The sequence below is a fragment of the Furipterus horrens genome, unplaced genomic scaffold (assembly GCF_987537825.1).
Source record: "Furipterus horrens unplaced genomic scaffold, mFurHor1.1.pri manual_scaffold_2, whole genome shotgun sequence".
NCBI lineage: Eukaryota > Metazoa > Chordata > Mammalia > Chiroptera > Furipteridae > Furipterus > Furipterus horrens.
The window spans coordinates 218,192,669-218,218,164 of record NW_028327172.1 but is presented as its reverse complement, the minus strand read 5'-3'; the positions used below and the strand labels follow the sequence as shown (position 1 = coordinate 218,218,164).

Sequence of the window (25,496 nt, the reverse complement as noted above, 5' to 3'; positions counted from 1 at the left end):
TGCAGAGTGAGGTGACTGCAACCCTGGCCCCAGCTCCAAGCACCTTGCGGGACCGCCCCCAGTCAGAACCCACTATTTTTAGGAGAAGTGGGGGGCCTTGGAGCAGATCCCTGAAACGAACGGGCTGTAGGCTGCGTGACTCAGCAGAGGCAGGAACATCACAGCACCCGCGCCTGCACCGGCCGGCTGGGCCCACTGTGGCTGTCACAGCTGCAGGGCCCAGAGCCCCCAGCAGGTCCCCGGGGACCAAGCACAAGAGGTACCCCCTGGCCCCGAATGCACACTCACAGGTGCACATGCACACAGCTTCATGCTGAGTGCAGAAGCCAGGACCACACAGAAGCCCCGCGTCCTGGTGACATCACGGTGACAGCACAGCAGCCGCAGCCTGGTCTCCTCCATCGGCGTCCGTGGCTGTGAGCAGCCACAGGGCAGACTTCTGCCTAATGGGCCCTGCTGCGCCCCAGGAACAGGCTGGTCGGCAGGTTTCAGAGCTGCGGCTTCAGAAGGTGCGTCCCGAGTGCGAGGGGCCTCCAGGCTCTGCTGCGTGGTGTGCACGCTGGTTCCCACCACGGACAGAGCTCCTACGCCCAGCCTTCCGGCAGCCACAGGGGCACAGGTGCAGGCACACCCAGCACACACACACTCATGCATGCACTTGTGTGCACACACACATACACCCCCCCACACTCATGTGTGCACCTGTGTGTGCGCACACACTCAGCACACACAGGCGTGCACGTTTGCACACCCGCTTGTGCACACACACATGTGTGCACACATGCACACCCAGCGCACATTTGTGCATGCGGTGTGTGCACAGTGTACACCACACACACTCATGCGCATGCCTGCGTGCACACACACTCAGCATGTGCATGTATGCACCCATGTGCACACATGCACACCCAGTGAGTGTGCACCTGTGTGCACACAACTCAGCACACAGGCATGCACCTGTGTGTACACACACGCTCAGCACATGCATGTGTGCACCTGTGTGCACATGCATGCATGCCCAACGCACTTGTACATGCACCCATGTGCACACATGCACAGCCAGCACACACTTGCGCATGCACCTGTGTGCACACATGCACACCCACCCAGAGCACACTCATGCATGCACCTGTGTGCCCACACACTCAGCATACACATGCATGCACCTGTGTGCACCCACATGTACACCCAGGGCACACTCATGTGTACACCTGTGCGCACACACACTCAGCACACATAGGCATGTACCTGTGTGTGCACACCAGCACACACTTGTGCATTCACCTGTGTGCACACATGCACACCCAACACACATTTGTGCATGTGCATGCATGTGTCAAATGCACACCCAACACACATTCATGCATCCATTGTGTGCACACATGCACACCCAGCACACACTCAGGCATGCATCTGTGTGCACACACTCATGCATGCACCTCTGCACACACATGCATATTCAGCAGTGCACTCATGAACACACCTATATGTACCCGTGTGCGCATACTTTCACACCCAGCGCACATGCATGTACCCATGTGCGCACACATGCACATCCAGCATGTGTGCATTTATGCATGCGCTCGTGCACGCACGCACATCCAGCACACCTGTACATTTGCGTGCACAGGCACACACCCATGCATGCACACACATCTGACAGTCTCTTTTTTGTGAAGCGAAGGACATTCCTGTGGTGATAGAGAGACAGACATGAAGTGGGTCCTCCTGTTGTAATTCAGCCTTTTTTGCACATCGTGGCTCACAGAGAAGCTAGCATGGATGACACCCAGGGCAGATGGAGAACGCCCTCTGCAGGAGGTGCCTGCTGCTGTCCAAGCACGCGGTCCTGTCTGAGGCACCAATGCCCAGGAACAACCTTGTCTGCAAAACACGGCAATGTGGCTGTGGACAAATAAAGGTGGGCAGTAAGAGGGAATTAGGCAGAGGGGAGACTGTGGTGGGTTCATCCGACAACTGAACTAAGCACTGTTGGGCGTCCGGGCGACCGACTCCTGTGCAGACTCCTCATCTGCGAGGCTGACTGTCCAGGCGCCTCTGCACCAGCGAAGAGAAAGCAAAGTGTGTGGGAGTCCTCCCACCTCCACACCAGGTGCTGCCCCCCCCTTCCTCCCCTGTCCCAAGCTCACTCTGTGGGGATGGGCTCAAGCTGCACCTGCTGACCTCCAGCACCCTCGAGGGGACCCCTCTCGTTGCCTGGGACAGGGCTGCGTCTCCCTCAGGCAGGGCTGGTGCCCCACCTGCCCAGCATGCTTGAGCCCAGGTCTGGGTATCAAGGAGACCTGGGGCCGCATGTGGGACCAGGTAGAAAGGGTCACTTCCCTCCACGGGAAGGAAGCATCTGCCGCAGTAGTTCAGGACCCCTGCCACAGGCGGGAGCCCCTGAACTGTCCCCAGAAGCTCCATCTCTTTCCAGGGGAGGCAGGAAGTCTGGGACCTACAGAGAGGGGGCAGGCGGGGGTCAGTCAGCTGGTGTCCTCCCAGGACTAATCATCACTAAGAAAGGCTTTGCTGATGACAGTGTTTGCAGGGAGTCGTGTGCACCTGGGGACCCGCAGCTTTTCCAGGACAGGCAGCCGGACACCATGAGCCTCAGCGAGGAGCAGGTGAGGCAGTACCTGGACCAGAACCCTGGCTTTGCGGACCAGTACTTTGCAGGGAAGAAGCTGAGCCCCGAGAATGTGGCCCAGGCCTGCCCAGATGGGACCCCGGCAGACTGCGCCAGCTTCCGCGAGCTGTGCCAGGTAGAGGAGAGCGCGGCGCTGCTGGAGCTGGTGCGAGACATGCAGGAGAGCGTGAACATGGAGCGCGTGCTCTTCAAGCTCCTGCGCCGCCTCGGGCCGCTCCTGCGCGCCGACCGCTGCAGCCTCTTCATGTACCGCCAGCGCAACGGCGTGGCCGAGCTCGCCACGCGCCTCTTCAGCGTGCAGCCGGGCAGCGCCCTGGAGGACTGCCTGGTGCCCCCCGACTCCGAGATCGTCTTCCCGCTGGACATCGGGGTCGTGGGCCACGTGGCTCAAACCAAAAAAATGGTGAACGTCAAGGACGTGACCGAGGTGGGTTCTGGGCCGTGAGGGGCCCACACGCCCCGCGGGACGGGTCAGCCACGGCGCAGCGGGGACGCTTGGGAAGGCAGAGGCTGGGGGGCGGGCCAGCCAGGGCTCATGGGGAGGAAGGGATCCCTTAGGGGCCTGGGAGGGTGGCCTGGGTAGGTCCCGCTGCCCCGGGGCGGCGGCTCCCTGGACCGGGTGCGGCGGGAGGGGGCAGAACAGACGCGGCAGGGAGGCAGGTGGTGGGGACAGGAGGGTGGATAGCGGTGCGGGAGCTGCCAGGCTCAGGGTGCTTGTGCGTGGGGAGGAGCCGGATGCGAACCTCGCGGATGGGCCCCGCGTGGAGGGCGTGGCGGGACGGGGAGGGGTGTCAGGTGTAGGGGGCGGGGCCCAGGTGGGTGTGGGGCGGGGCTTCCGGGAGGAGCGGGGAGACACCGGGGCGCAGCCGCAGGAGGCCTGGAGCTGGAGGAGGAGCCACGACCTGGATCAACCTCTTTTGCCCCCGCGGAGGAGTCCAGAGGAGCTGAGCCCCACGCAGCCGCTGTCCCCTTGTCCCTGGAGACAAGCGGCCTGCGAACGGACCCCAGAGCCCTGGCGCCTGGAAGGAAGCAGCCGGTGGCAATCCTCTTAAACTCATCTGCTCTAAGCCATCCTCCATCCTGCGACCTGAATAGAGTAATCTCGGGGATTAGCCTCACCTTCGCTTCCTTTTTAAGAAACGGGTCACCCAAGAATGGGAATATCAGGAGCATGAACTTCCCAGGAACCGAGTTCAGCAGTGGGGGCGCTCCCTCCCCTGCCTGGGTCCTGTCCCTTCAGCCCCAGGGGTTCATCTCCAGCTGCGTCCCCAGCCTGTGCTCTGGGCACCGGAGGGTCTGGTTCAAGCTTCAGGGCCTCCTGCAGGGCTCTCTCGCTGGGGCCTTCCGGCCTTCCTCAGCCATCTCAGCGGCTGCCCAGCGCCCCCCGACGGCCCAGCGCCCCCCGACCAGTGCTGGTGGGCAGGGCCAATGCTGGCCTCACCCTCAGGGCCACATGGGCTTTTGTCTCGGGTGCTGTGAAAGAGACCACATTCAGAACCCACTGAAAAGCAAATTTCCACTAAGTACATCCACAGACCCCAAGCATCGCCAGGTGTCAGGTTTCCAGGTGGTTGTATGGAGGGGATACTGAGGCAGAGCCTGGGTCACACCCTGGGCGCTGGCACCCCACTCCAAGGGCAAGAGCAGTGGGGGGCTGTGTCTGGAGCGAGGTGTGTGCCTGTGCACGCGGCAGAGATACCTGGGCAACAGGGGCCTGGGTGGGGCCAGGGGACCCACAGGGCTGCGCTGTCAACACTGCTTTGCAGCTCCCAGATCCACGGGGGCTCATGGCAAAGCAGCTGGTGGAAGGTCACAGAGGGGCCATCACTCAGGTCCTGGCTTTGTGGTGGCCCCAGACCCCACCCACCCACAGAGCTGCGGGCTGCAGAATGCCTGACCATAGGGTCCTGCACGAAGCCAGGGGGCCTGGGCTCCATCGTGGCAGCTGGCAGTGTGTGGGTGAAGGGCGCAGGGCTGGTGTTAGGGACACAGCTCTGCAGGGAAGCTCCCAGGAGCCAGGACAGCTTAACCACCCAGAGCCAGGGGTGGAAACGCAGGACTGGCCAGGAGGCAGGTGGTGGTCTGGGGATGCTAACCTGGGTATGGGCAGTGGGAACAGAGTTGAGGACACTTTCAAGAAATCATAAGGCTTGGAGTCCTCCTGGGCCAGAGTGGGAAGGAGGTGCCAGGGCAACAGCTGGGGCCCCTCCATGGGGTGGAGGTGGGAGCCAGTCCCTGGAATGGAAGTGCAGGACCCAGGTGTTTCTGGGCAGGAGGTTTAGGTCACAGTGGCCCCGAGGCTGCTGTCTGCTTAGAGACAAGTCAGTCCCACGGATACACCACCAGGCAGCCTGGTGTGCCCCGTACACTCAACTCGCACTTTGGTGCTGAGAGGAGCCCGTGGGCTGGCCTGGGCGGCTGGAGGCAGGAGGAGCTGGGAGTTGGAAGGGCTTGGGGAGGGGCCCCAGGTCTGCTCACAGCCCAAAAGGGTGGACACAGGATGGGAGATGCTGTGAGAACCCTGCAGAGTCTGGAATGCAGTGGGGTCACTGGCTTCAAGGTGGGGGACACGGTCTGAGCCAGGCTAGCATCGAGGACCAGTCAGTGGCTGTGTCCTGTGACTCCTGGGCTCCTGACGCTGGGAACAGTGCCATGGGGGTCACACTCGCCTGGGGGCCTCTGCGGAGGTCGCCTGACCTCAGGTCTCCAGAACAACAGCCCCTGTCCTTCCTCCGGTCCCCTCACAGGATGCCCACTTCAGCCCCTTTGCTGATGAGCTGACCGGCTATGTGACGAGGAACATCCTGGCCACACCCATCATGAATGGCAAGGACGTGGTGGCTGTGATCATGGCCGTGAACAAGCTGACTGGCTCACGCTTCACCAGTGAGGATGAGGACGTGAGTGTTGGGGCCTCTCTGCCCTGTGCTGGGGTGCGCGTGTCTACCTGTCTGTGCGCATGTTCATGCAGGCGGGCGTCTGGGTGCCATCCACAGCCCCCCGTGCTGAGATCTGCAGACACACAGCTGGATGCACACCTGGACACACATCTGAAGACTTTAACTCCTGTTGCTGCAACTTCTGTTCCAGGTTTTCTTGAAGTATCTGAACTTGGGCACATTGAACCTGAAGATCTACCACCTGAGCTACCTGCACAACTGTGAGACACGCCGTGGCCAGGTACCTGCACCTGCTGCCCAGCCAGCACTGGCCCCGGCCTTCCGGTGGGGGGTGTGTCCAGATCCCCTGTTCTCTCTGGACAGAGACGGGCGGTGCTGTGTTCACCTGGGCAGGTCCCGAGGCTGGCCAGCGCCAGGGCGAGGGACAGGTGGAGGCTGTGTTGTGGCTGTGGTGCTCAGTGCAGAGAGCCGACACCGTGCCGTCCCAGGGCGCCACTGGCCGTGCCTCTCATGGCCCAGGTGGGCGTGAGCACCTGCAAGTGCTGAGGGCACTGCTTGGCCTGAAAGCTGCCCCAAACCTTCTGCAAGGAGCTGGGGGAACCGTGAACGGACGATGGAGCCCAGCTGCTCTGCAAGCCAAGATCCCTTGTAGTTTGGGCCCGGCCACAGGGTCACGGGAGACATCTGCTTCCCCCGAGTGAGGGACATAGGGGCTGGAGGGAGCAGGTGGGACCATGTGCTGTGGAAAAAGGTAGGGAGCTGACAGGCACACAAGGATCGGTCCCCTACCGCCCTCCTGCCTCTGCGTGCTGGCCCGCAGGAGCCCTGAACAAGCCGTGAGTGTGAGAGGGGACAAAGTTGCCGTGCACCTGGGGCTGAAGAAGCTGCGTGTGGCACAGCTGAGCCTCCAAGGACACGGCGGGTGACGGGCCACTCCACACCACCCCACTGTCTGGGTGCTGCGTCCTGGTCGCCCAGTGTAACCCTAACATGGTGAGAGGTATCTGAGCTTCTCTCTGCCTCTGCAGAGAAGGACTGTTGAGGGGATTCCTCCGACCCACAGACTTTGGCAGGAGCTGCCTGGGCAGGTGGTCCGGAGGGCCTCCTAGCCAGGAGCTGTCCCATGATGGGCACCTGTGATGAAACTCTCCTGAAGGGACACGCCCGAGGCTCAGAGCCATGTGGAGATAAGGCCCAGTGTCCTGGTGCTCATGTGCAGCCATGCGGAAGGGGCAGGGGGAAGGCACTGGGGGGGGCGGGGCGGGCAGGGACAGGAAGTCCTGGGCAGAGGAGAGGTCACAGGAGGACATGGGGCCACAGAGCAGCTGAAAGCCAGCGTGCAGTTAGGGGCTGAGTGTGGCGTTGAGAGCAGGGGCCTGGGAGCGCGAGGCCAGGCTCAGGGCCAGGCTGGGCCCCACCCAAGGCCAGGCAACGGGGCCAGAGCTGCATTTGGGCACGGGGTGCGCGTGTTGCTAGGCAGCGAATGGCTATGACCCGCAGGGTGGGAACAGGTTTGCACGGGAGACTCGTCCCTTCTGACCTATCTGCTAATTTGCTCGGCCATGGCGTGCGCAGTCTCTTCAGCCCCAGGCCCATGGTGACTTTGTCCCCTCTCACACTCATGGCTTGTTCAGGGCTCCTGTGGGCCAGCACATGGAGGCAGGGAGACGGGAAGGGGCCGACCCTTGATGATGTTTATATCGGTCCGGACTCGGGGTTCTATGACTGTTATAACCCGGCACAAGGTCGGTGGCTTGGAGGTTCAGCTCGTCCGACTGTGGCTCCGGTGCCCCTGCCTCAACCCGTTGACCCCACAGCTGCTGTGGGGCTGCCTTTGTCCGGTGGGTTGTCATCATGGTTTGCACATCGTTACTCTCCGGGCCGCTGGGCGCTCAGGCTCACTTCTGTGTGACGTGGAGCGAGCCATTTCTCAAGGAGCCCCCACTCCTGTCACTGCAGAGGGGGCTGCCCACAGCACCCAGGGCGTCGACCCTGCAAGGAGAGGCGTGAGCAGGTAGCCCGGGCACACACGCGTGTCCTGTTTGTGCACAGAACCCCTACATCCACATGGAGTTAAACACGTGTTCCGGCTGTCTCCTCCCCTCGCTGTGTGCGAATTTCACTGACACCAGGCGCCTCCATCCCCACCCTGCGCCACCCGCACCCCCAACGGCTGGACCCCAGCACGTGTGTGTAGGGCGCCCCAGGGGACGAGAGGACGGAGCAGCCCTTTTGGCCTGGGGTGTTACCGCCTCCACGCTCCCTGAGAGGGGCCTGCGTTTCAATAGAGTGAGATTCTTGTGCCATGCTCCATTCTCTCTGTTGAAATTCCCCAACCTAGGAAATTATATTTTTAATTTGCATACATTAAGGTCAATTCTTCGCGCTATAATTTCTATGGGTCTTGACAAATGCGTCATGACATATATTCACGATTATAGTACCATAAAGAATAACTTCATGGCCCTAAAAATTCTCTGTGCTCCCTCCTCACCCCCTCTTCCAGCTCTCCAACCCCCGGCAACCCCCGGTCTTCCCCCTGTCCCCACAGTTCCACCTTTCCCAGGATGTCCCTGTAGCTGGAGTCACACATGGAGCCTCTGCTTCTGTTCCTCTGCATCTTCTCACGGGTGACAGCTCCTTGCTCTTTTGAGTTGGGCAACTTTCACTGTCTGGATGGGACAGTGTATGTGTCCCTCACCTACTGAGGGACCCACCCCTTGGTCGCTTGCAGTTGGGGGCAATTTTGAATAAAACTGTTACAAACTTTGTGTGGACCTAAGTGTCCAATTCAGGTGAGTGAGCACCAAGGGCCATGATTGCTGGCCGCTGGGTGATAGCCTGAGAATGACCGCCTGGGGGCCAGTCGCTCTGCCTTCCTGTCGCTCTTCGTCCTCAGGCTCTGGGTGCTCACTAGTTGGGGTTCACTCGTTCCCACAGGTGTGCGTCGTCACTTTCACTCCCCAGGTCCCCACTGACAAGCGGGGCCGCACATCTTCTCAAGTGCACACGTGCCGTTCGCCTGTGTTATGCTTTGAAGAGGCGTCTGCTGCCCGTTTTTAAATCAGGGTTTCTGCTTTCTTATTTTTTAAGAGTTTGGGGTAAATTGCGGCTCTAAGTCCTTTATCAGACATGTGTTTGGTGAACGTTTTGTCTGAGGGTGTAGCTTGTATTTCCATTCTCATAACAGTGTATTTAGAAAAACAGAAGTCTTACATTTTAATAAAGTCCAAGTTCTGAACTTCCCCTTAATGAATCGGAGTTGGGTGCTGTTTCTTGAAACTCATTGCCAAACCCAAAGGCACCTCGATTTTCTCCGACATCATCCCGTAGGTTTGCGGCTTCACGTTTCGCACTCAGGCGTGAGAGGGGCTGGTCTGTGTCTGGACACGTGCTATGCACATGGCTGTGCAGCCGCACGAGGGAGAGGGTGGCCCTTCCCCCGCTGATGGCCTCTGTGGCCATGTCACACCTCGCCCGCGTGCCTCTTGTGCCCGCGTCATGCCGGCCCTGCGTCTGTGAGCCTGTTCTGGGGTGCTGGTCCACATGGCTGTTGTCACCAACACGATCCTCTGGATCACGGGTGCCCCCCACTATTTCTTTTCCTGTAATACTGTGCTTGCCAGTCTGTGCTGTTTACCCTTTCCTGTGCATTCTAGAATCAGGTTTTCCATCTCCACAAAATAGTTCACTGATATTTTCATTGAAACTGCATTAAATCTGTACATCTAGTTGGAAAGTATAGGCATGTTAATAGTAATCAGTCATGGGTATAGTTTTTTATCTATTATTAAGTTGATTCTGTTACTATTTTAATAATTTTTGCATCTGGGTGCATGAGAGATTTTTGTCTGCAGTTTTTCTTTCTTGTAATGTCTTTATCTAGTTTTGGCCTGAGGGTCCTGCATAGGCTACTTCCGGTCAAGACAGAGGCGTAGTAGGTACACTCTTTGGCTCCCGGTGCAACTATAGAAGGATCACAACTGACCTCAAAACAAAGCACACCCAGAACTGCCAGAGAACTGACCCGTGTGGAAGTACGACAACCAAGGATTTAAAGAAGCCACACTCGTCCAATCGGGTAGGAGGGGTGGAGCTGGGGAGCCAGGGTGGAGAGGACGTGGGGTGATGGTGGCAAGGTGGTGGCAGCAGCAGATCGGGTGGTCCCATATCCACGTGTTGCAGATAAAAATCGGGAAGGACACCTTGAGAGACAGCAATCCCAGCCCCAGGTGAGACCGCGCAGCCCAGGATTCCAGCGCCAGGAAAATAAAAGCCCCATTGCTTCTGGCTGTAACAACCAGTTGGGGTTGGGGCAGTGGAAGAAATGGCTGGTCGCTCAAGAGAGTCTGTTTAAAGGGCCAGCATAATTCTAGAACATAGACAAACCCACCCACTTCAAGAACAAACACCAGGGCAATGGCTAGAGGGACGCCAGTCACATATGGAAAGTGGGTGAAATGACCAGAAATGGGGTGAGCTCCAAGCAAGCCTCCAGCAGCCAGGCAACAGCACTGTCCCCTCTTCGACCACCACCCCTCCCAACATACGGAGCCACAAAGCAGTGAAGCAGGGTGTACGCCCTGGCAAACACCAAAGGCTCCACCCCTTGCAACTTAACAGGTGCGCTAAGACAGGGAGTCACAGCAGCTCTACCCAATACACAGAAACAAACACAGGGAGGCTGCCAGATTGGAGGAGACAAAGAAATATGGCCCAAATGAAAGAACAGAACAAAACCCCAGAAAAAGAACTAAATGGAACAGAGGTAGCCAACCTATCAGATACAAAGTTCAAAACACTGCTGATAAGGATGCTCAGAGAATCACTGAGTACAGCAAATGCATAAGGCAAAAAATGAAGGCTCCACTAAGTGAAATAAAGAAAAGTTTATAGGGAACTAACAGTGAAGGGAAGGAAGCCGGGGTTCAAATCAACAATTTGGAGCATAAGGAAGAAATAACATTCGACCAGAACAGAATGAAGAAACAAGAATTTTTTAAAAAAAGAGAGAGATAATAAAAAGACTCTGGGACATCTCCAAAAACACTAACATCCAAATCATAGGGTTGCCAGAAGGAGAAAAGGAAGAGCAAGAAATTCAAAACTTACTTGAAAAAATGAAAGAAAACTCCCCTATATAAGGCAAAGGAAATACACATACAAGTCCAGGAAGAACTGAGAGTCCCCAACAAGTTGGACCCAAAGAGGACCACACCAAGACATGTCATAATTAAAATGCCAAAGGTTAAAGAGAAAGAGAGAATCTTAAAAATAGAAAGAGAAAATAAGGGAGTTAGCTACAAAGGAGTTCCCATAAGACTATCAGCTGATCTCTCAAAAGACACTTTGCAGGCAGAAAGGGGCTGGAAAGAAGTATTCAAGGTGATAAAAAGCAAGGACCTACAATCAAGATGACTCTGTCCAGCAAAGCTGTCATTTAGATGGAAGGGCAGATAAAGTGCTTCCCAGACAAGGTGAAGCTAAAAGAGTTCATTATTGCCAAGCCACTATTATATAAAATGTTAAAGGGACTTAGTTAAGAAAAAGAAGATCAAAACTATGAACATTAAAATGACAACGAACTCACAACTATAAAAAAAGAATGTAAAAAGCAGAAATTAAAACAAACTAAGCAAACAACCAGAACAGGAACAGAACCATAGGTGTGGGGATCATTTGGAGGGTTATCAGCTGGGAGGGGGAGGGGGAGAAATGGGGAAATGGTGTAGGGACTGAGAAGCATAATTGATAGGAACAAAATAGACAGGGGGAAGGTAAGAATAATATAGGAAAGGGTGAAGCCAAAGAACTTATATGCACAACCCATGGACATGAACTAAGGGGGTGGGATTGCTGGAGGGAAGGGGGCTACTGGGCAGAGGGGAGCAAAGGGGGAAAAATGGGGCAACTGTAATAGCATAATCAATAAAATATATATTTTTAAAGTGGTGTAGCAAGTGTTCCCTGGCTTCTGTGTTCTGGAAGATCGTAGTTGCCTGGCAAACTTTCTTCCCTGAATGTTTGGTAGAATTCACTGGAGAAGTCACAAGGACCAAGTCCCTGTTTCTGGAATGTTACTAATTGTTGATCTGTCGTCAGTGGTTGTAAGTCTGTTCTGATTATTCTCTTTCTCCTTATGTGTGTAGTTCAAACTGAAAAATTCATTTTATCAAAGTTTATAAAATCTGGGGACAGAGAGTTGTTCATATCTATTATTTATTTTCTTCTCCTGCTTCAGGCATAAATGGCTCTTGTTTTTCTAGTCTCCTGAGACCACGTTGCTGGCTTTGGACACCTCTGTCTGGGTTGTGCCGGCAACGTGGCAGGCTCCCCTGGCTCGGCTTTCGGTGCATCCCGCAAATTCTGCTACGTTGTATTTTCATTTTCACTTAGTTCGGGGTGTTTCTAAATTTCTCTTGAGTCTTCTTCTTTGACCCATGTTTTGTGTAGCAGTCTGTGTGAGGATCATGCAGTCACATGTGGACTCAGATACGATGGGAGCTGGCAAGTGAAAACTGGATAAACATTATCCTTGGGTTTAGGGTCGTGAAGAAGGCGTATGAAACTACAGTTTCCACATCATGTGGCCAAGTCTTGCTTTTACAAATGTTATATGTGGTTGGTACGATTAGAAGAATTAGTAGTGAAATTCCTATTGAGGAGGCAAATAGCTTCATTACTTTTACCTGGAGTTCTCCCCGTATTTCATCTGCTAACACACATGGATGCTATCCACCCCTTAAAATCTGAAAAACCCCTGCTATTCTACAGGAAGGCGCAGGCAGCAGTTTCTGCATCCTTCTTCGGCCAATGACAGTTTTACTTTCTGTTATCAGAGCCACATCTAAGGTTCCTATGACCCTGCGTTCACAGCCCCAGCTCACAGCATGCTTTCGGGTTTGGCGGTAGGAGAAGGGGCGCAGGACAGAAATTGCTAGGAAGGCGTCTCCTCGTGCAACTCAGGTTCTGAGACATGTGCGTCCCTGTAGCCCTGGGGGCGGACGCAGCAGGTTGCCGGCAGTGACCAGGCCGTCAGCCCCGAGGGGGGAGACCGGTGTGTGGCCGCACGGCAGTCACACTCCAGCTGCGAAGGCGTTCACCTTCGAGGGTCCCAGGCGGGAGAGCGCTGAGGGCGTGGGATTAGGGCGCTGCCTCCTCCTGCTTCTGCCGCAGCCGCGGTCACGGTGCCTGCCCAGGGCCAAGCGGTGGCGCATGGCACATGGCGCATGGTGCATGGCATCCGCGCGCACTTCTTGGCGAGGCCTGCGGGCATCGTCGCTGCAGGACACTGCAGAGGGCAGGTGTGCTGTTGGGAGTGGCCAGCGCCTGGGCACAGGCCTGTGCAGGGACCGTCGGCGAGTGGGAACACCGGCAGGAGAGCCACACGGAACCGTCCCCTTCACTTGCTGAGCGACTGGCCACAGCCACGTGAGCGCTGGACCCTTCACGGGGACTGTGGGGGCCCCCCCCCGCTCTGCGGAGCTGCTGTCTTGGGAAACGCTGTCATCAGGGACCCCCGGCTGGCGGTGAGCATCAGGGGAGAGTCACGTTTTTAACATTCATGTGTGTTGGTGGGTGGGGGGTCCCAGCAGAGCCTCGGACAAACAAGCGACGAACCCAGCACCGGGCCCCCCGCTGTGAGCTTATTCAGAGCGTGATGTTTTCACCACCGCAGCCACCGCTAACCCAGGGGCTGGCACAGAGGTGTCCCGCCGCAGACGGGGACGCGGCCAACAGCGTGCGAGGCGCTGCCACTGCAGAGCGAGTCCCGCAGCCGCTGCTCGGGCGGCAGGTACACGCGCAGCAGCGATGGGCGCAGGGGGACCACACTTGCTGCTACGATTATGGGAAACAGTGGCCCCTCTACCCGTGGCAGGGACAGCGCGGCGCGTGCGGGCCAGCCTCCAGGGACTCGGCGGGAGCGGCCACGGCGGCCTGTGGACCGGATGCTCCGCGATGCTCACCTGCTCTGATGCGTCACAATCAGCTGTTTCACTTTGGCCTAGTTACCACTATTCAGTGCACGCCGCCCCTTCCGGATTCCCTGTCGGGAGAGGAACGGCCCACAGGGAACCGGGCGGCTGTTGGAGGGGCACGGGTTTCGGGCTGAGAGTGTGGGCTGCTGCAGGAGGCTCGGCGCGGACGAGGACAAGCGTCGGTGCCAGGGCGGCGGGGCCTCGGAGCCTCAGGCAGGAGGGCCGGGAGGGGGCTTCGATGGCTGAGCTAACCTTGCAACATTCCCCTGTGGGGCCCGGAAAGGCTCCAGGGGTGCGGCTGTCCTGGGGATATTTGTCATAATACTGTGGGCGTGCTCAGCCAAAGAAAACAATGAGTAAGTGCGAATGGGCCTCCCGTTTATTCGATGTGAAACCCAGACACTGATTCGGATTCGGCTTGTTAAACCCAAGCAGCCGACTGCTTTCTGCCGGGGTGGAGACCCACCCTGGCCCAGCCTGGGGTCAGGAATGGGAGCTGAGTCAGGTCAGCAGTGGGGGTGCCACTCAGCAGTGGACTGATAGGAAAACAACCGCGAGTGTCGCTTCACATGGGGCGTTGGTGCCCCTGCCCCATGGCTCTGGGAGCACGGGGCTTGGATTTGAAGCTCAGCCAGACCATGGCAGACATCAGACGGCTGGACAGAGGGCCCTCGGTGCATCCGGTGAAGGGCCCTGCAGTGGACCCTGGGATGTGTGTCGCTGGGGTCAGGACTGTGAGAAACAAGCATCGATGACGCTAACGGTCATGCTGGCTCTTTAGTAAATGATCGACAACACCAGTGGTGGGCTGGACGAGTCCACAGCGTCTACAGTGTGGGGGCCTTTGTGGAATCGTACGTAGCTGAAGGCTTTCGCTTGCTCACCGTAAGATGCTCCGGCGAGTAGAATGGGCGTCAGTGGCAGGAGGTGGAGGAATGTGTTGGGAGGGAGCAGAGCTGGCCTTGGGTGACAAAGGTGGAGGTTACCCACAAGCACTGGGCCCTGCCACCCTAACGGGCCCCATGCTGGGCTCATACAAGCCAGACAACAGCTGGGATGCTGAGTGGGTGTGATCACATGGGGACAGGAGGTGACCTGCCTTGGGCATTGACTGAGGCACCACAGATACACTGGGGAGGGAGCCCCACAGAACCCAGACAGCAGCCCTGGACAGCAGCCTAGGGCCAGGTTGGGGGTTGTCTTAGGCCAGGCCCTGAAGGGTAGGTCACTGAATTGTTACTCTCACCTGGCTTTGCTGGGGCCACAAAAGGGCCTGGCACCCAGGAAACACTGAGTCTACATTCTTCTTGAAGCCCTGGAGCTGCCCGTTGGGTTTTGCTTTCCAAGCTCATGGTGACTGACTCCAAGTCTCAGGTGCTGCTGCGGTCGGACAGGTGTGTGGGTGTGAGCGCGGCCCACAGGTGTGCTGCCCCCGCAGGTGCTGCTGTGGTCAGCCAACAAGGTGTTTGAGGAGCTGACAGACATCGAGAGGCAGTTCCACAAGGCCTTCTACACGGTACGGGCCTACCTGAACTGCGAGCGATACTCGGTGGGCCTGCTGGACATGACCAAGGAGAAGGTGAGGCCGTGGCTGCTGGGGCTCCTGGCCAGCCTGCCGCACCCCGGACTGGCTCACAACTCTCCCTCGCTTCTCTGCTCAGGAATTCTTCGATGTGTGGCCTATTCTGATGGGAGAGGCCCAACCATACTCAGGCCCACGCACACCTGATGGCCGTGTGAGTCATGGGGGCGGGGGGCAGTCTCCAAGTCCAGGGCGGGAAGGAGCCTGTCCCAGCCCAATCCAGTAGGGCAGCACGCAGGGAGCCAGGAACCAACACCGGTCTCCCCGAGGCTCCCGCTGGAGGGCTGGCGCGGGAGCCCCTCACCACTGCTGTGATCCGTTCCTCAGGAAATCGTCTTCTACAAGGTCATTGACTATATCCTCCATGGCAAGGAGGACGTCAAGGTCATCCCGTAAGTGCAGGACCTTCCAGGGAGCATCCCCTGGGCCGCGGAGCCACACCGTGTGGGTTGGGGGAGGTCAGCTGGCTCGCTGACCTGGCAGAAGGTGTAGGGGGTGAGTGGGGGTTGATGGCCGGGGCCCCAGTGGAGGTCCTAGGGTCAGGTGAGCTGTCCAGGTGGCCCTGGCTGTAGCCTCTGACCTTGCAGGCCCTCAAGGTGTCACTTGGGCTCCCAAGCCTCCTGGGAGGTGGAGACCCCAGAGTTGTGGAAGGGGAGGAGGCACATGTGTGCCCAGTGGGATGGGACAGAAGGGGACGTCTGGCCCGGAGAGCGGCACAGCCGGGCAGTTCAGGGCAGGACTCCAACCTAGACAGATGGGCCCCGCCTGTGGCCCCGTGACCCCCTGCCCTGCAGGCCTGTTAGGACCCCACCCACCCACACACTCAGGTCCCACGCAGGGACTGGCAGTCACAGCTCAGAACCGGGCCCAGGATGGGGCACCAACGCTGAGCTCCAGAGGCTGGGATGAGGCCCATAGGGTTTCTGCAGGGTGAGGGGCTTTGGTGTGGACCCAGGAGGCGGGACGAGGCAGCACAGAGGCCCCCACCCCCCCACAACCCTGTGCCACCCGGAGCTCAGGGAACGGCAGAGACACAAACGCCCAGACCCTGCACCACAACCACACGCACGTCACCACCCGGCCCTCTGCTTCTCTCCCCAGCAACCCCCCAGCTGATCACTGGGCCCTGGCCAGTGGCCTTCCAACCTACGTGGCAGAAAGTGGCTTCGTGAGTCCCCGGGGCCCTGCCCTCACCCCCCAGCCTTCCCGCCAGCCCGTGCGCCTCTGCAGGCTCCTCGCTCCCTACTGTGCCTGCGAAGAAGCTCCCCAGGCTGGGTTGTCAGGGTCAGGACTGGGTCGCCCACACGGCTGCTTCTGCTGAAACTGTTTTCTGATCCGTTCCAGATCTGCAACATCATGAACGCCCCTGCTGATGAAATGTTCAAATTTCAGGTATCCATTTGTTAATAGGAAATGCATTGCTCTTGGAAATAAGGTTCAGAAATGGGGGGGGAGGGTCTGACTTGGATCTTGATGCTTAAGAAACAACCTCAAAATCCCAGTGACAAACAGCAGCTAACACATTTCCTGCTCGTGTGTCTGCGGGTTTGCTGGGGACAGCTGGACTCCAGCAAGGGCTCCAGTCTGCTCCCCACATCTTCACGGGAGGCGGGGTCAGGGGGCACGTGACCAGGCTCTTTCCTGGAGGAGGCCGAGGGTCAGCTGCGCCGGTGGACGTGGGCTTTGCCACATTTCACTGGCCAGGTGGCGGTGGCATCGAGGCAGGAGCCGCTGTGTGGTGTGTGGGGCCTGAGCGCCTGGGGGACAGACGTGCTAGCCCGGCGAGGCCGCCTGCTGGGAGCGCGTGCTCTGCCTCTGTGGCGGATGCCACGGTGCGGCCATGGACTCGAAGTCCCCCTGCGGGCGGGGGAGGGGACGGAGCAGACCGAAGAGGAGCAACGACCCAGGGTGGCCCAGCTGCAGACACACGGACGCCCATCCCTGCAGGAGAGCCCCCTGGACGACGCGGGCTGGGTGGCCAGGAACGTGCTGTCCCTGCCCATCGTCAACAAAAAGGAGGAGATCACGGGGGTTGCCACGTTTTACAACAGGAAAGATGGGAAGCCCTTCGACGAGCAGGACGAAGTCCTCATGGAGGTAAACACCTGTCCCGGGTGCGCTGGGCCAGGATGCCTGTGATGGGATGGGCGAGCAGGACACTTCCTCTGCTTCCGCCACGTGACCCAGCCTGAGGCCGAGGGAGCGCAAGGCCGTCCAGCTCTCTGGTGGGCTCCCTGCTGACCCGCTAGCAGCGCTCCCCGCCCCGGGCCCCGCACGCCTGCGTGGCAGTGCGACTGGGTGGGTGACGCCCGCTGTCCGCAGTCCCTCACGCAGTTCCTGGGCTGGTCCGTGCTCAACACCGACACCTACAGCAAGATGAACAAGCTGGAGAACCGCAAGGACATCGCCCAGGACATGGTGCTGTACCACGTGCGGTGCGACAGGGACGAGATGCAGCTGATCCTGGTACTGCTCCCGTTCCCCCCGGCTGCCCCCTGCGCTGAGGGGGCCAAGAGGGGATGCGAGGGGACACGCGCCCCAGCACAGCAGCCGTCCCGGAGGCCCACACGCTCACACAGCCCAGGCTGGGTCCTCCCCTGCCTGTCTCCGTGGCTGTGTGCAGGGTGGGACAGCGCCCTCCTGGCCGTGATGTGTGGGGACCCCATTGCCAGCAGAGGCGGGGACAGGCAGGGATGGGACCCACCTTGCACACTGTCACTTCCCTCTGAAACCAGGTACCTGACCGGGGCCTCCTGCAGTGACTGTTGCTCTTCAGTACCGGATGTCACCTTGTCCCACTGTCACTAGAGTGTGGGTGACTGTCACTGTCTCATGCACATCTGTCTTCTCTCTCAGCCAACACAGGAGCGCCTGGGGAAGGAGCCAGCTGACTGTGAGGAGGAGGAGCTGGGGGAGATCTTGGTCAGAACCTGACCCCCACCCTAAGGTGGAGGCTGGAAGGGGCTGTGGGCGGGGGGGCTTCTCTACCCCGGGAGACTGCGTGTGCTCCGGTGTGGAGCGTCCCGTGTTGTGGCTGCTGTCTGCATACCGTGTGCCCCTCATGCATGTCTGTGCATTTGTCCACGTGCACACCTTTGCGCTCGTTTCCCTGACAACGGCACCAGGTCTGCACAGTTATGCCAGTTCTTGTTGGGCCGAGGGTGTGAGGTGTGAGGGGAGGGGGGGCTGCGCCATCAGGGGTCCGTGTACCAGGCCACAGGCCAGAGAGACTAGGGGGGCAGAGGCCACCTGACACCTGGGGCATCCGAGGCTGGACAGAGGGTCCAGGAGGAGAAGAGATGAGGAACCAGTGGGGTTTGGGGGGCCGGCCCCCCTCAGCCCCACAGTCCCTCCCACAGAAGGAAACGCTGCCGGGGCCCACCCAGTTTGAGATCTACGAGTTCCACTTCTCCGACCTGGAGTGCACAGAGCTGGAGCTGGTCAAGTGCGGCATCCAGATGTACTACGAGCTGGGCGTGGTCCGCAAGTTCCAGGTCCCCCAGGAGGTGAGGGGACATGGTCAGGGGCCCCAGCTCCCCAGGAGGTGAGGGGACATGGTCAGGGGCCCCAGGTCCCCAGGAGGTGAGGGGTCATGGTCAGGAAGCTTGGGGCAGGCTGTAGACTGCAGGCAGTGAGTGGGCCTGGAATAAATGACCGTGGGAGGGAGGGATGGGGAGTTGGGTGAATGGGCACTTCAGGCAGTGTGATCTCTCAGCGCATCGCCGGGCGCACCTGGGGTCTGAGGCAGGGGCTGAGAGGAAAGCCCTGCCCTGGGCAGAAAGCACAGCGTCCCCTCAACGCATGTGCACAGAGCGGGGGCACTCCGCACAGCTTCCCGCTGCCCCCAGGGTCCTCCGCAGCCGGAGCATCGCCCCCACCACCTGCGCCAGGTGTACATACATCTACTCTGACTCAAATGCCTGAAACGACATTTTCCTGAAGTGCCCAGACCGCTCGCTGGGATCTTCCTTCCGGTTTGAGGCTGGGCAATAGGATGGAGACCCCAGAAGCACCCTGCAGTGGCCCTCATCCACCCATCGGGGTGCAGGGTGGGCTTAGGCCTGGGGCCAAGGGCGCTAGCCGTGGGGCAACCTGCCAAGAGACATGGGGGAAGGGTAATCGCGTCCGCTAATGTCCTGCAGGTCTTGGTGCGGTTCCTGTTCTCCGTCAGCAAAGGGTACCGCAGGATCACCTACCACAACTGGCGCCACGGCTTCAACGTGGCACAGACCATGTTCACGCTGCTCATGGTGCGTGCCTGGGGCGGGAGGCGCCTTCCCCACACCACGTGGCTCCACCTGACCCCGGTGGTGAGGACCTCCAGGTTCCCAGGGCAGCCCTGGGCGGGTGCCAGAGGTGTGGAGTCCTCTGCGTGGGAGGTGGGGCCCTCGACGTGGGGGACTGGGAGGGGCATCGGTCAGGCCCAGCCCCCCACGCCCAGCCCCTGGAGCGGCGACTGGAGGGTGGGCAAGGGCCTCGGCTGGGCGGCAGGTCCTGGGTGCCTGTCTCCGCAGACGGGGAAACTGAAGAGCTACTACACGGACCTGGAGTCCTTTGCTATGGTCACAGCGGGCCTGTGCCACGATATTGATCACCGCGGCACCAACAACCTGTACCAGATGAAGTAGGCGCGCAGGGCGCCGCTGTGCGTCAGGGAAGGGCTGCCGAGAGCTCCCCGCGCAGGCTGGCTGGGGGAGCGGGACCCTCCGCAGGGCTGTAGCGTCCAGGCGTGGCCCCTCCTGGCTGCGCTTGGGGCTTCTGACCGCTGCTTGTTTTCTTCGTGACACTGTGACAGGTCCCAGAACCCCTTAGCCAAGCTGCATGGCTCCTCGATTCTGGAACGACATCACCTGGAGTTCGGGAAGTTCCTGCTGGCGGAGGAGGTTCGTGTGGCCGGGTTGGTCGCGGCGGCATCTCCCGGCTGACAACAGCCACCTGCACCCTGGGCCACCCTCAGCGGCGCCCACACCCGCGGCCAGTTCCAGGGACAGGAATGTGACTGCGCGCGCCAGGCCTGGCTGAGCGCAGCAGAGATTCGCACTGGAAAGTCTCTCGCGCCGCACAGCGGGTGGGCTCCAACCGGTGGGAGGCCGCCTGGGTTTGGTTCCCAGGTCCCACACCTAGAAATCACAGCAATGCCCACGCCCCACCCCCGCGCAGAGCCTGAACATCTACCAGAACCTGAACCGGCGGCAGCACGAGCACGCGATCCACCTCATGGACATCGCCATCATCGCCACGGACCTGGCGCTCTACTTCAAGTGGGCGCGCCCGCGGGGCTCCGGGGGGCGCCGAGGGGGAGCCTGGGTGGGGATCCGGGAAGGGCCTGCAGCCCGGCGGCCCGCACTCCTTGCCTGGTTCCCCTCCTGGAAGGGCGGTGGGGCGGGGTCCTGCCCGGGTGAGGAAGTGAGGTCGTCTCTCTCCCCTTGCCGTTGGGGTTCAGGAAGAGGACCATGTTCCAGAAGATCGTGGATGAGTCTAAGAACTACAAGGACAGGGACAGCTGGGTGGAGTACCTGTCCCTGGAGACGACGCGGAAGGAGATAGTCATGTGAGCAGTGGGGGGCTGGGGTGGGGGCGGGTAACTCGGGAAAACCTTGGGTCTGGAACCCCAGCATACCCAATGCTGTGCAGTAGGAACAGCCCCTCTCTTACCGGCTTTGACGCCTCAAAACAAGTGCTCCGTCTTGGTCCTCATTTTCAGGGAGACCCAGGGATTTGGGGTCAGACAGGCGGGCCCCCTAGTTTGTGGACTTTAGTCATAGCGTCCTCACTGGAGGAGACTTGCTCCTTCCTTCATCTACAAAATGGGGATTCGGCGCCTCCCCCCAGGCCTGCCCCAGAAATCTGGTCAGGAAGTGTGTGCACGCGGCTGGTGCTTGCCGGCACCAGAGAAATACTTGCTGACGTCAGCCTGTGGGGCGAGGGAGAGGGGACAGGAGGCAGTGGTGGAGGGGTGTCGCGGGCTGCCCTGCACCCCCCCCCCCGCAGCAGACACAGTGGGGGAGGCGGGCGGGGGGCCAGCGTGGGCTGCCCCAGCTCCATTTGCTCACAGGGCCATGATGATGACGGCCTGCGACCTGTCTGCCATCACCAAGCCCTGGGAGGTCCAGAGTAAGGTCAGGAGGCCCCAGGGGCAGCACTGTGGGGCAGGCCCGCGGGTTTGCGAGCAGAGCTGAGGCCACTGCCCTGCTCTGGGGCTGGGTGCCAGCGGCCGCCACGGTGGAAGGGGCCCCGGCACTCCCTGGGCATCCAGCAGCCTGCACTGGGGCTCCCAGAGGGTCCGGGTGGAGAACATCAAGGCTCAGAGCCTCCCGGCAGGTTCTTAGGGCAGTTTCTGACCAAGCCGTCAACTCCAGCGGGTGACTGCCCTCTGTGTGCCCCCCAGGTCGCTCTGCTGGTGGCAGCTGAGTTCTGGGAACAAGGTGACTTGGAAAGGACCGTTCTGGATCAGCAGCCCATTGTGAGTGTCGCTTCCAGAATCTTCTGCCCCCATTGTGGTCCTTGAGAGCCTCAGTTCTGGCTTGGTGCAGGCAGGGGAATCTCAGGGATCCTGAAGCTTGCGTCTCACTTTGTGGGTCATGTGACATGAGCCAGGTGTGAATTCAGGTGGCTCAGGACCTGGGCAGTAAAGCAGTGATGCCCATGCAGAGGACAAGTCAGGCAGAACCAGGCTGCGGCTCCCAGTGAGAGGCTCCAGGAGTCAGGCAGCTCCGCAGGGGCACAGCTGGGCCTTCAGCTGCCCCAGGAGGGCGCAGGCAGGACAGCGTAGTGGTGTCCAGCCACACATGGAAGAGGAGAGAGGGTTTGTCCACAAGGCAGCTGCAGTCAGAGAATAGCTGTCTGAGCACAGGCTCAAGCAGGCTTTTGGCCAGGTGGGGACTGCAGGAAAGGGTGCCCTGACCAACTAGCAGAGTCTCCTGGGGGAAGGACACAGCTGGCTTGTCCTGTCCGGGCCGGGCCTCTAGGCTCCTGCCCGGCTCACCCTCACCACACTGAGCGGCAGACCAAGGGTAACTGTGAAGGAGAGACTGGCAGGGGCAGCTTGGTGGGCCCAGAGTTGTGAACACCAAGGACAGAGCACTATGCTTCCCTGGGGTTTGCCCCACAGGGAGCCCCAGGTCTTTTTTCAGCACCACGGAGAGCTCCGGGACTGGGGGGAAGGGTAGCATCGGGGAGCCTGGGGGACCAGGGTCGCTGACAGGGCTGCCTTGGAACCAGGGCTCCCTGGCTCAGAGGGGCGTGGGGCATCCTGGCTTCTCCCTTCCAGGGGCCAGTGCCTGTCAGGCAGGCTGGCCTGGGGCTGAGGGCTCCACCTTCCCCCCGTGTGTCTCCATGAGCCTGTTTACCTGAGCCGGGTGGGGCGGAGTGCGCCCTGGGGCTGGGAGGGTGCGTCGGGCACCCCAGCCCTTCACTGTGTCCCTGACCCCCCCAAAGCCAATGATGGACCGGAACAAGGCGGCTGAGCTCCCCAAACTTCAGGTTGGCTTCATCGACTTTGTTTGCACCTTCGTGTACAAGGTGAGGGGGACGTGCAGGGCCGGCTGGCTTGCAGGAGAAGGAGGGGGCTGGTGGGGTAACCAGTCCCCAGTGCGGACCTGGCCCCCATCCTCTGCAGACCTGCACTTAAAATCTGAAATCTTCCGTGTGATCCCAAGGGAGTCCCTCCCTCCTCCGCCCCGCCCGGCCAGCTCTCAGCAGGTTTCCCTCCAGCCTTCCTCCTCAATGTCCTTGCAGTCTCCTCAAGGTCCCACCTGAAATGTCCCTTCCCCAAACACCACCTGGGGCGCCCCACGGCCTGCATGTCGTTCTTGGGGCCCTGACTGCAGGTGAATCTGTGGGCGCATTTGTCAGCATCTGTGAATCCTGGAGAAGGGGGGGGGGAGGGGCAAGTCTCATCACAGCTGGGTGTGCGTCACCCAGCAAATACGTACTGCGTAACTGACAAGTGACGGATACCAAAGACACAAAGCTGTGACATCACAGCTCAGCAGACTGGCCGGAGGCTGAGGGGCTCTGACTGCACAGCTGAAGTCCCGAGGGGGGGCAGGCAGGTGGAGGGGGCAGGACCAGGCTGTGCAGTGCTGACATCACAGGCCACAGCCCCACTGCGGCGTCCCTTCCCCAGCAGCACCCACTGGCCCAGTGTGTGTGTTCATGTGCCTGTGTGATGTGTGTGCCTTGTGTGGTGCGTGTATGAGACACAGGACCTCGTGTCTGCTGAGTCCACCCACCCCCTCTGTGGGGGTGCCTTGCCCTGCGATGACCGCGTGGCATAAGCATCCGTGCCCGCAGCTCCGTTCTCACCTCAGAACGCAAGCCCTTCTCCCTCCTCAGGACTTTGCTGGGAAGTGGTGCCCCAGTGGCCAGCCCTCCTCCTGCAGGCAGGCCCCTCGGGTTTTCCTCCGAGCAGACCGAGGGCCAGGGCATGGGGATGCGGCCTGCCCACCCACCCAGGATTCCCTTTGCAGGAGTTCTCCCGTTTCCACGAGGAGATCCTGCCCATGTTAGAGCGACTGCAGAACAACAGGAAGGAGTGGAAGTCCCTGGCCGACGAATATGAGGAGAAAGTGAAGGCGCTGGAGGAGGAGAAGCAGCAGCAGGAGGAGAGGACAGTGGCCAAGAAAGGTCTGGGCTCCGTGGCACAGGACCAGACAGCGGGCGTGGGGGACGGGGGAGACAGAATTAAACAACAGCATTGAATTTGAAGAAAAGGCAGGGGCCTGACAGCCCTGCGCTCGGCACTCTTCAGTCCCTTGCTGCAGAGGGAGTGGGGGATGGCTAGTCCATGGAGTGACCAGGTCCTGCTGATTCAAAGTAGCTCACAAGCCTGGTCCCAGCTGGGGAGCGCTCTCCTCTCCAAGGAAGAAATAATTCTTACTTCCTTTGTGAAGGGGAGGAAAGCCTGGCTGAAATGTCATGAACTCTTACTAGATCTTTTGTTCAGAGTTCCTCCCCCGAGTGCTCAGGAAGTCCACCTGTACTTGCTCAGCACACACACAGGATAACGCGAGCTAGCAGTCAGTGTGCGCGGTGTCTCCTGTGATGTGTCCCGAGCGGCTGTTTACCTGTTGGTGTACCTGCTGGCCCCTCGTTGGGGTGTGGCTGCACTGCAGTGGCTCGGTGTCCCAGGCTGGAATCAGGTGACCGTGTTGCCTCGAATCGCCTGTGCTCAGCCACCTCAGCTCTGGGACTTAGTGCTCTTCCCTGCAGTCCCCTGCTATGGGGAGGGAACCACTGTCGACAGGACGGCTCAGGGCTGTGGCAAGCCAGGGCTGGGAGGGCACCAAGGACTGCACTAGGCAAGGCTGACCGCGGCTGATGGACTTAGGTCAACCAGACGTCTGGTGCTGCTCTTCCACCTACAGGCCCAGGGGAGGTTGTGGGAGCAGATGGGCAGGAGCCCAGCAGCAGGGCACGTGGCTCTCGCTCAGTCTTGTGCCTTCTCTTGCAGTGGGCACAGAAATCTGCAACGGTGGCCCAGCACCCAAGGCCTCGACCTGCCACATCCTGTGAGCTGCTCCGGGGCTCTGACAGCTCCCTCACCCTCACACCACAACTCCACCTCCAGCCACTTGGTACAGGAGGTTACGAAGACTTAGGAAATGAAGACAACTTTGGATATTTTGAATTTGTTTTAATGTTTTGTGTCTGTATAACTGAAGCCAACCACAAATAAGTGTAGCCTCTCCTACACTTCTGCACATCCATCTTTGGACATGTAGTAACAGCAGAGACCTCTGAACGTCTGTGACTGTGTCTGAAGCGGGTGCGAACTCTGCACATGTATTTGTGTGTATATGGGTAGGTAGGGGATGCAGAGGTGCTGCTTCCCATCTACTTTAGGAAACAATATATGACCAGAAATTTAGAATAAAATACAAACAAGTTGTCCTTTTTTCCTGTGATGGAAATCACAGAAAGAGGCACATTGTACATGACCAATCAGAAATTCTGGCATGAAGGTCAAGGCCGTGAGCAGAGCAGGATCAATGAGTCGTGCAGCAATAACCTGTAATGAAGGCTGTGTGTTGTTGCTGATGGACCCAGCGGTCAGGGGAGACCTCCTTCCCAGGCCCCGCAGTCTACCCAGGCCCCACACACTGCGGCACCCATGCCTCCACTGACTTAACATCAGAGCAGGGAAGAAAGGCTGAGTCGGGCGCTAATTATCTGGCAGTAATTAAGGACTTTTAACTCTGAATGTGTGCTCCGAGCATCTGCCCCCCCCCCCCGACACCGGATGACACTTCACCTCATGGGACACTCCTGTCAGCTTGGGTCTAGGTCAGTGGTTACAGGACCCCACCCTCAACCCCGCCGCCCAGGCTCCCAGCAGGGACTGGGTGGGGGTGGACACGCCCTACAAGCAAGCCTCCCAGGAA

The 25,496-nt window shown here is 59.4% G+C and overlaps 1 protein-coding gene across 1 annotated transcript; it reads left to right on the top strand.

The window, feature by feature from the left end:
* The first annotated feature begins 2,588 nt into the window (after positions 1-2,588).
* On the top strand, positions 2,589-24,703 carry PDE6B (phosphodiesterase 6B). Its single transcript, XM_090267216.1, has 22 exons — positions 2,589-3,077; positions 5,398-5,550; positions 5,741-5,830; positions 14,968-15,108; positions 15,191-15,265; positions 15,439-15,503; positions 16,213-16,279; positions 16,456-16,503; positions 17,059-17,208; positions 17,434-17,577; positions 17,968-18,033; positions 18,471-18,617; positions 19,254-19,361; positions 19,626-19,735; positions 19,907-19,994; positions 20,272-20,372; positions 20,555-20,662; positions 21,167-21,230; positions 21,500-21,574; positions 22,549-22,632; positions 23,583-23,739; positions 24,566-24,703. Exons 1-22 carry the CDS (start codon positions 2,607-2,609, stop codon positions 24,625-24,627), a joined length of 2,574 nt encoding a protein of 857 aa, XP_090123342.1. The 5' UTR covers positions 2,589-2,606; the 3' UTR covers positions 24,628-24,703.
* Positions 24,704-25,496: the final 793 nt, after the last annotated feature.

Coding starts and splice junctions, on each gene's coding strand:
- PDE6B (XM_090267216.1), top strand. CDS start 2,607: ATGAGCCTCAGCGAGGAGCAGGTGAGGCAGTACCTGGACCAGAACCCT. Junction 3,078..5,397: donor ACGTCAAGGACGTGACCGAG/GTGGGTTCTGGG, acceptor GTCCCCTCACAG/GATGCCCACTTCAGCCCCTT. Junction 19,362..19,625: donor CCATGTTCACGCTGCTCATG/GTGCGTGCCTGG, acceptor CTGTCTCCGCAG/ACGGGGAAACTGAAGAGCTA.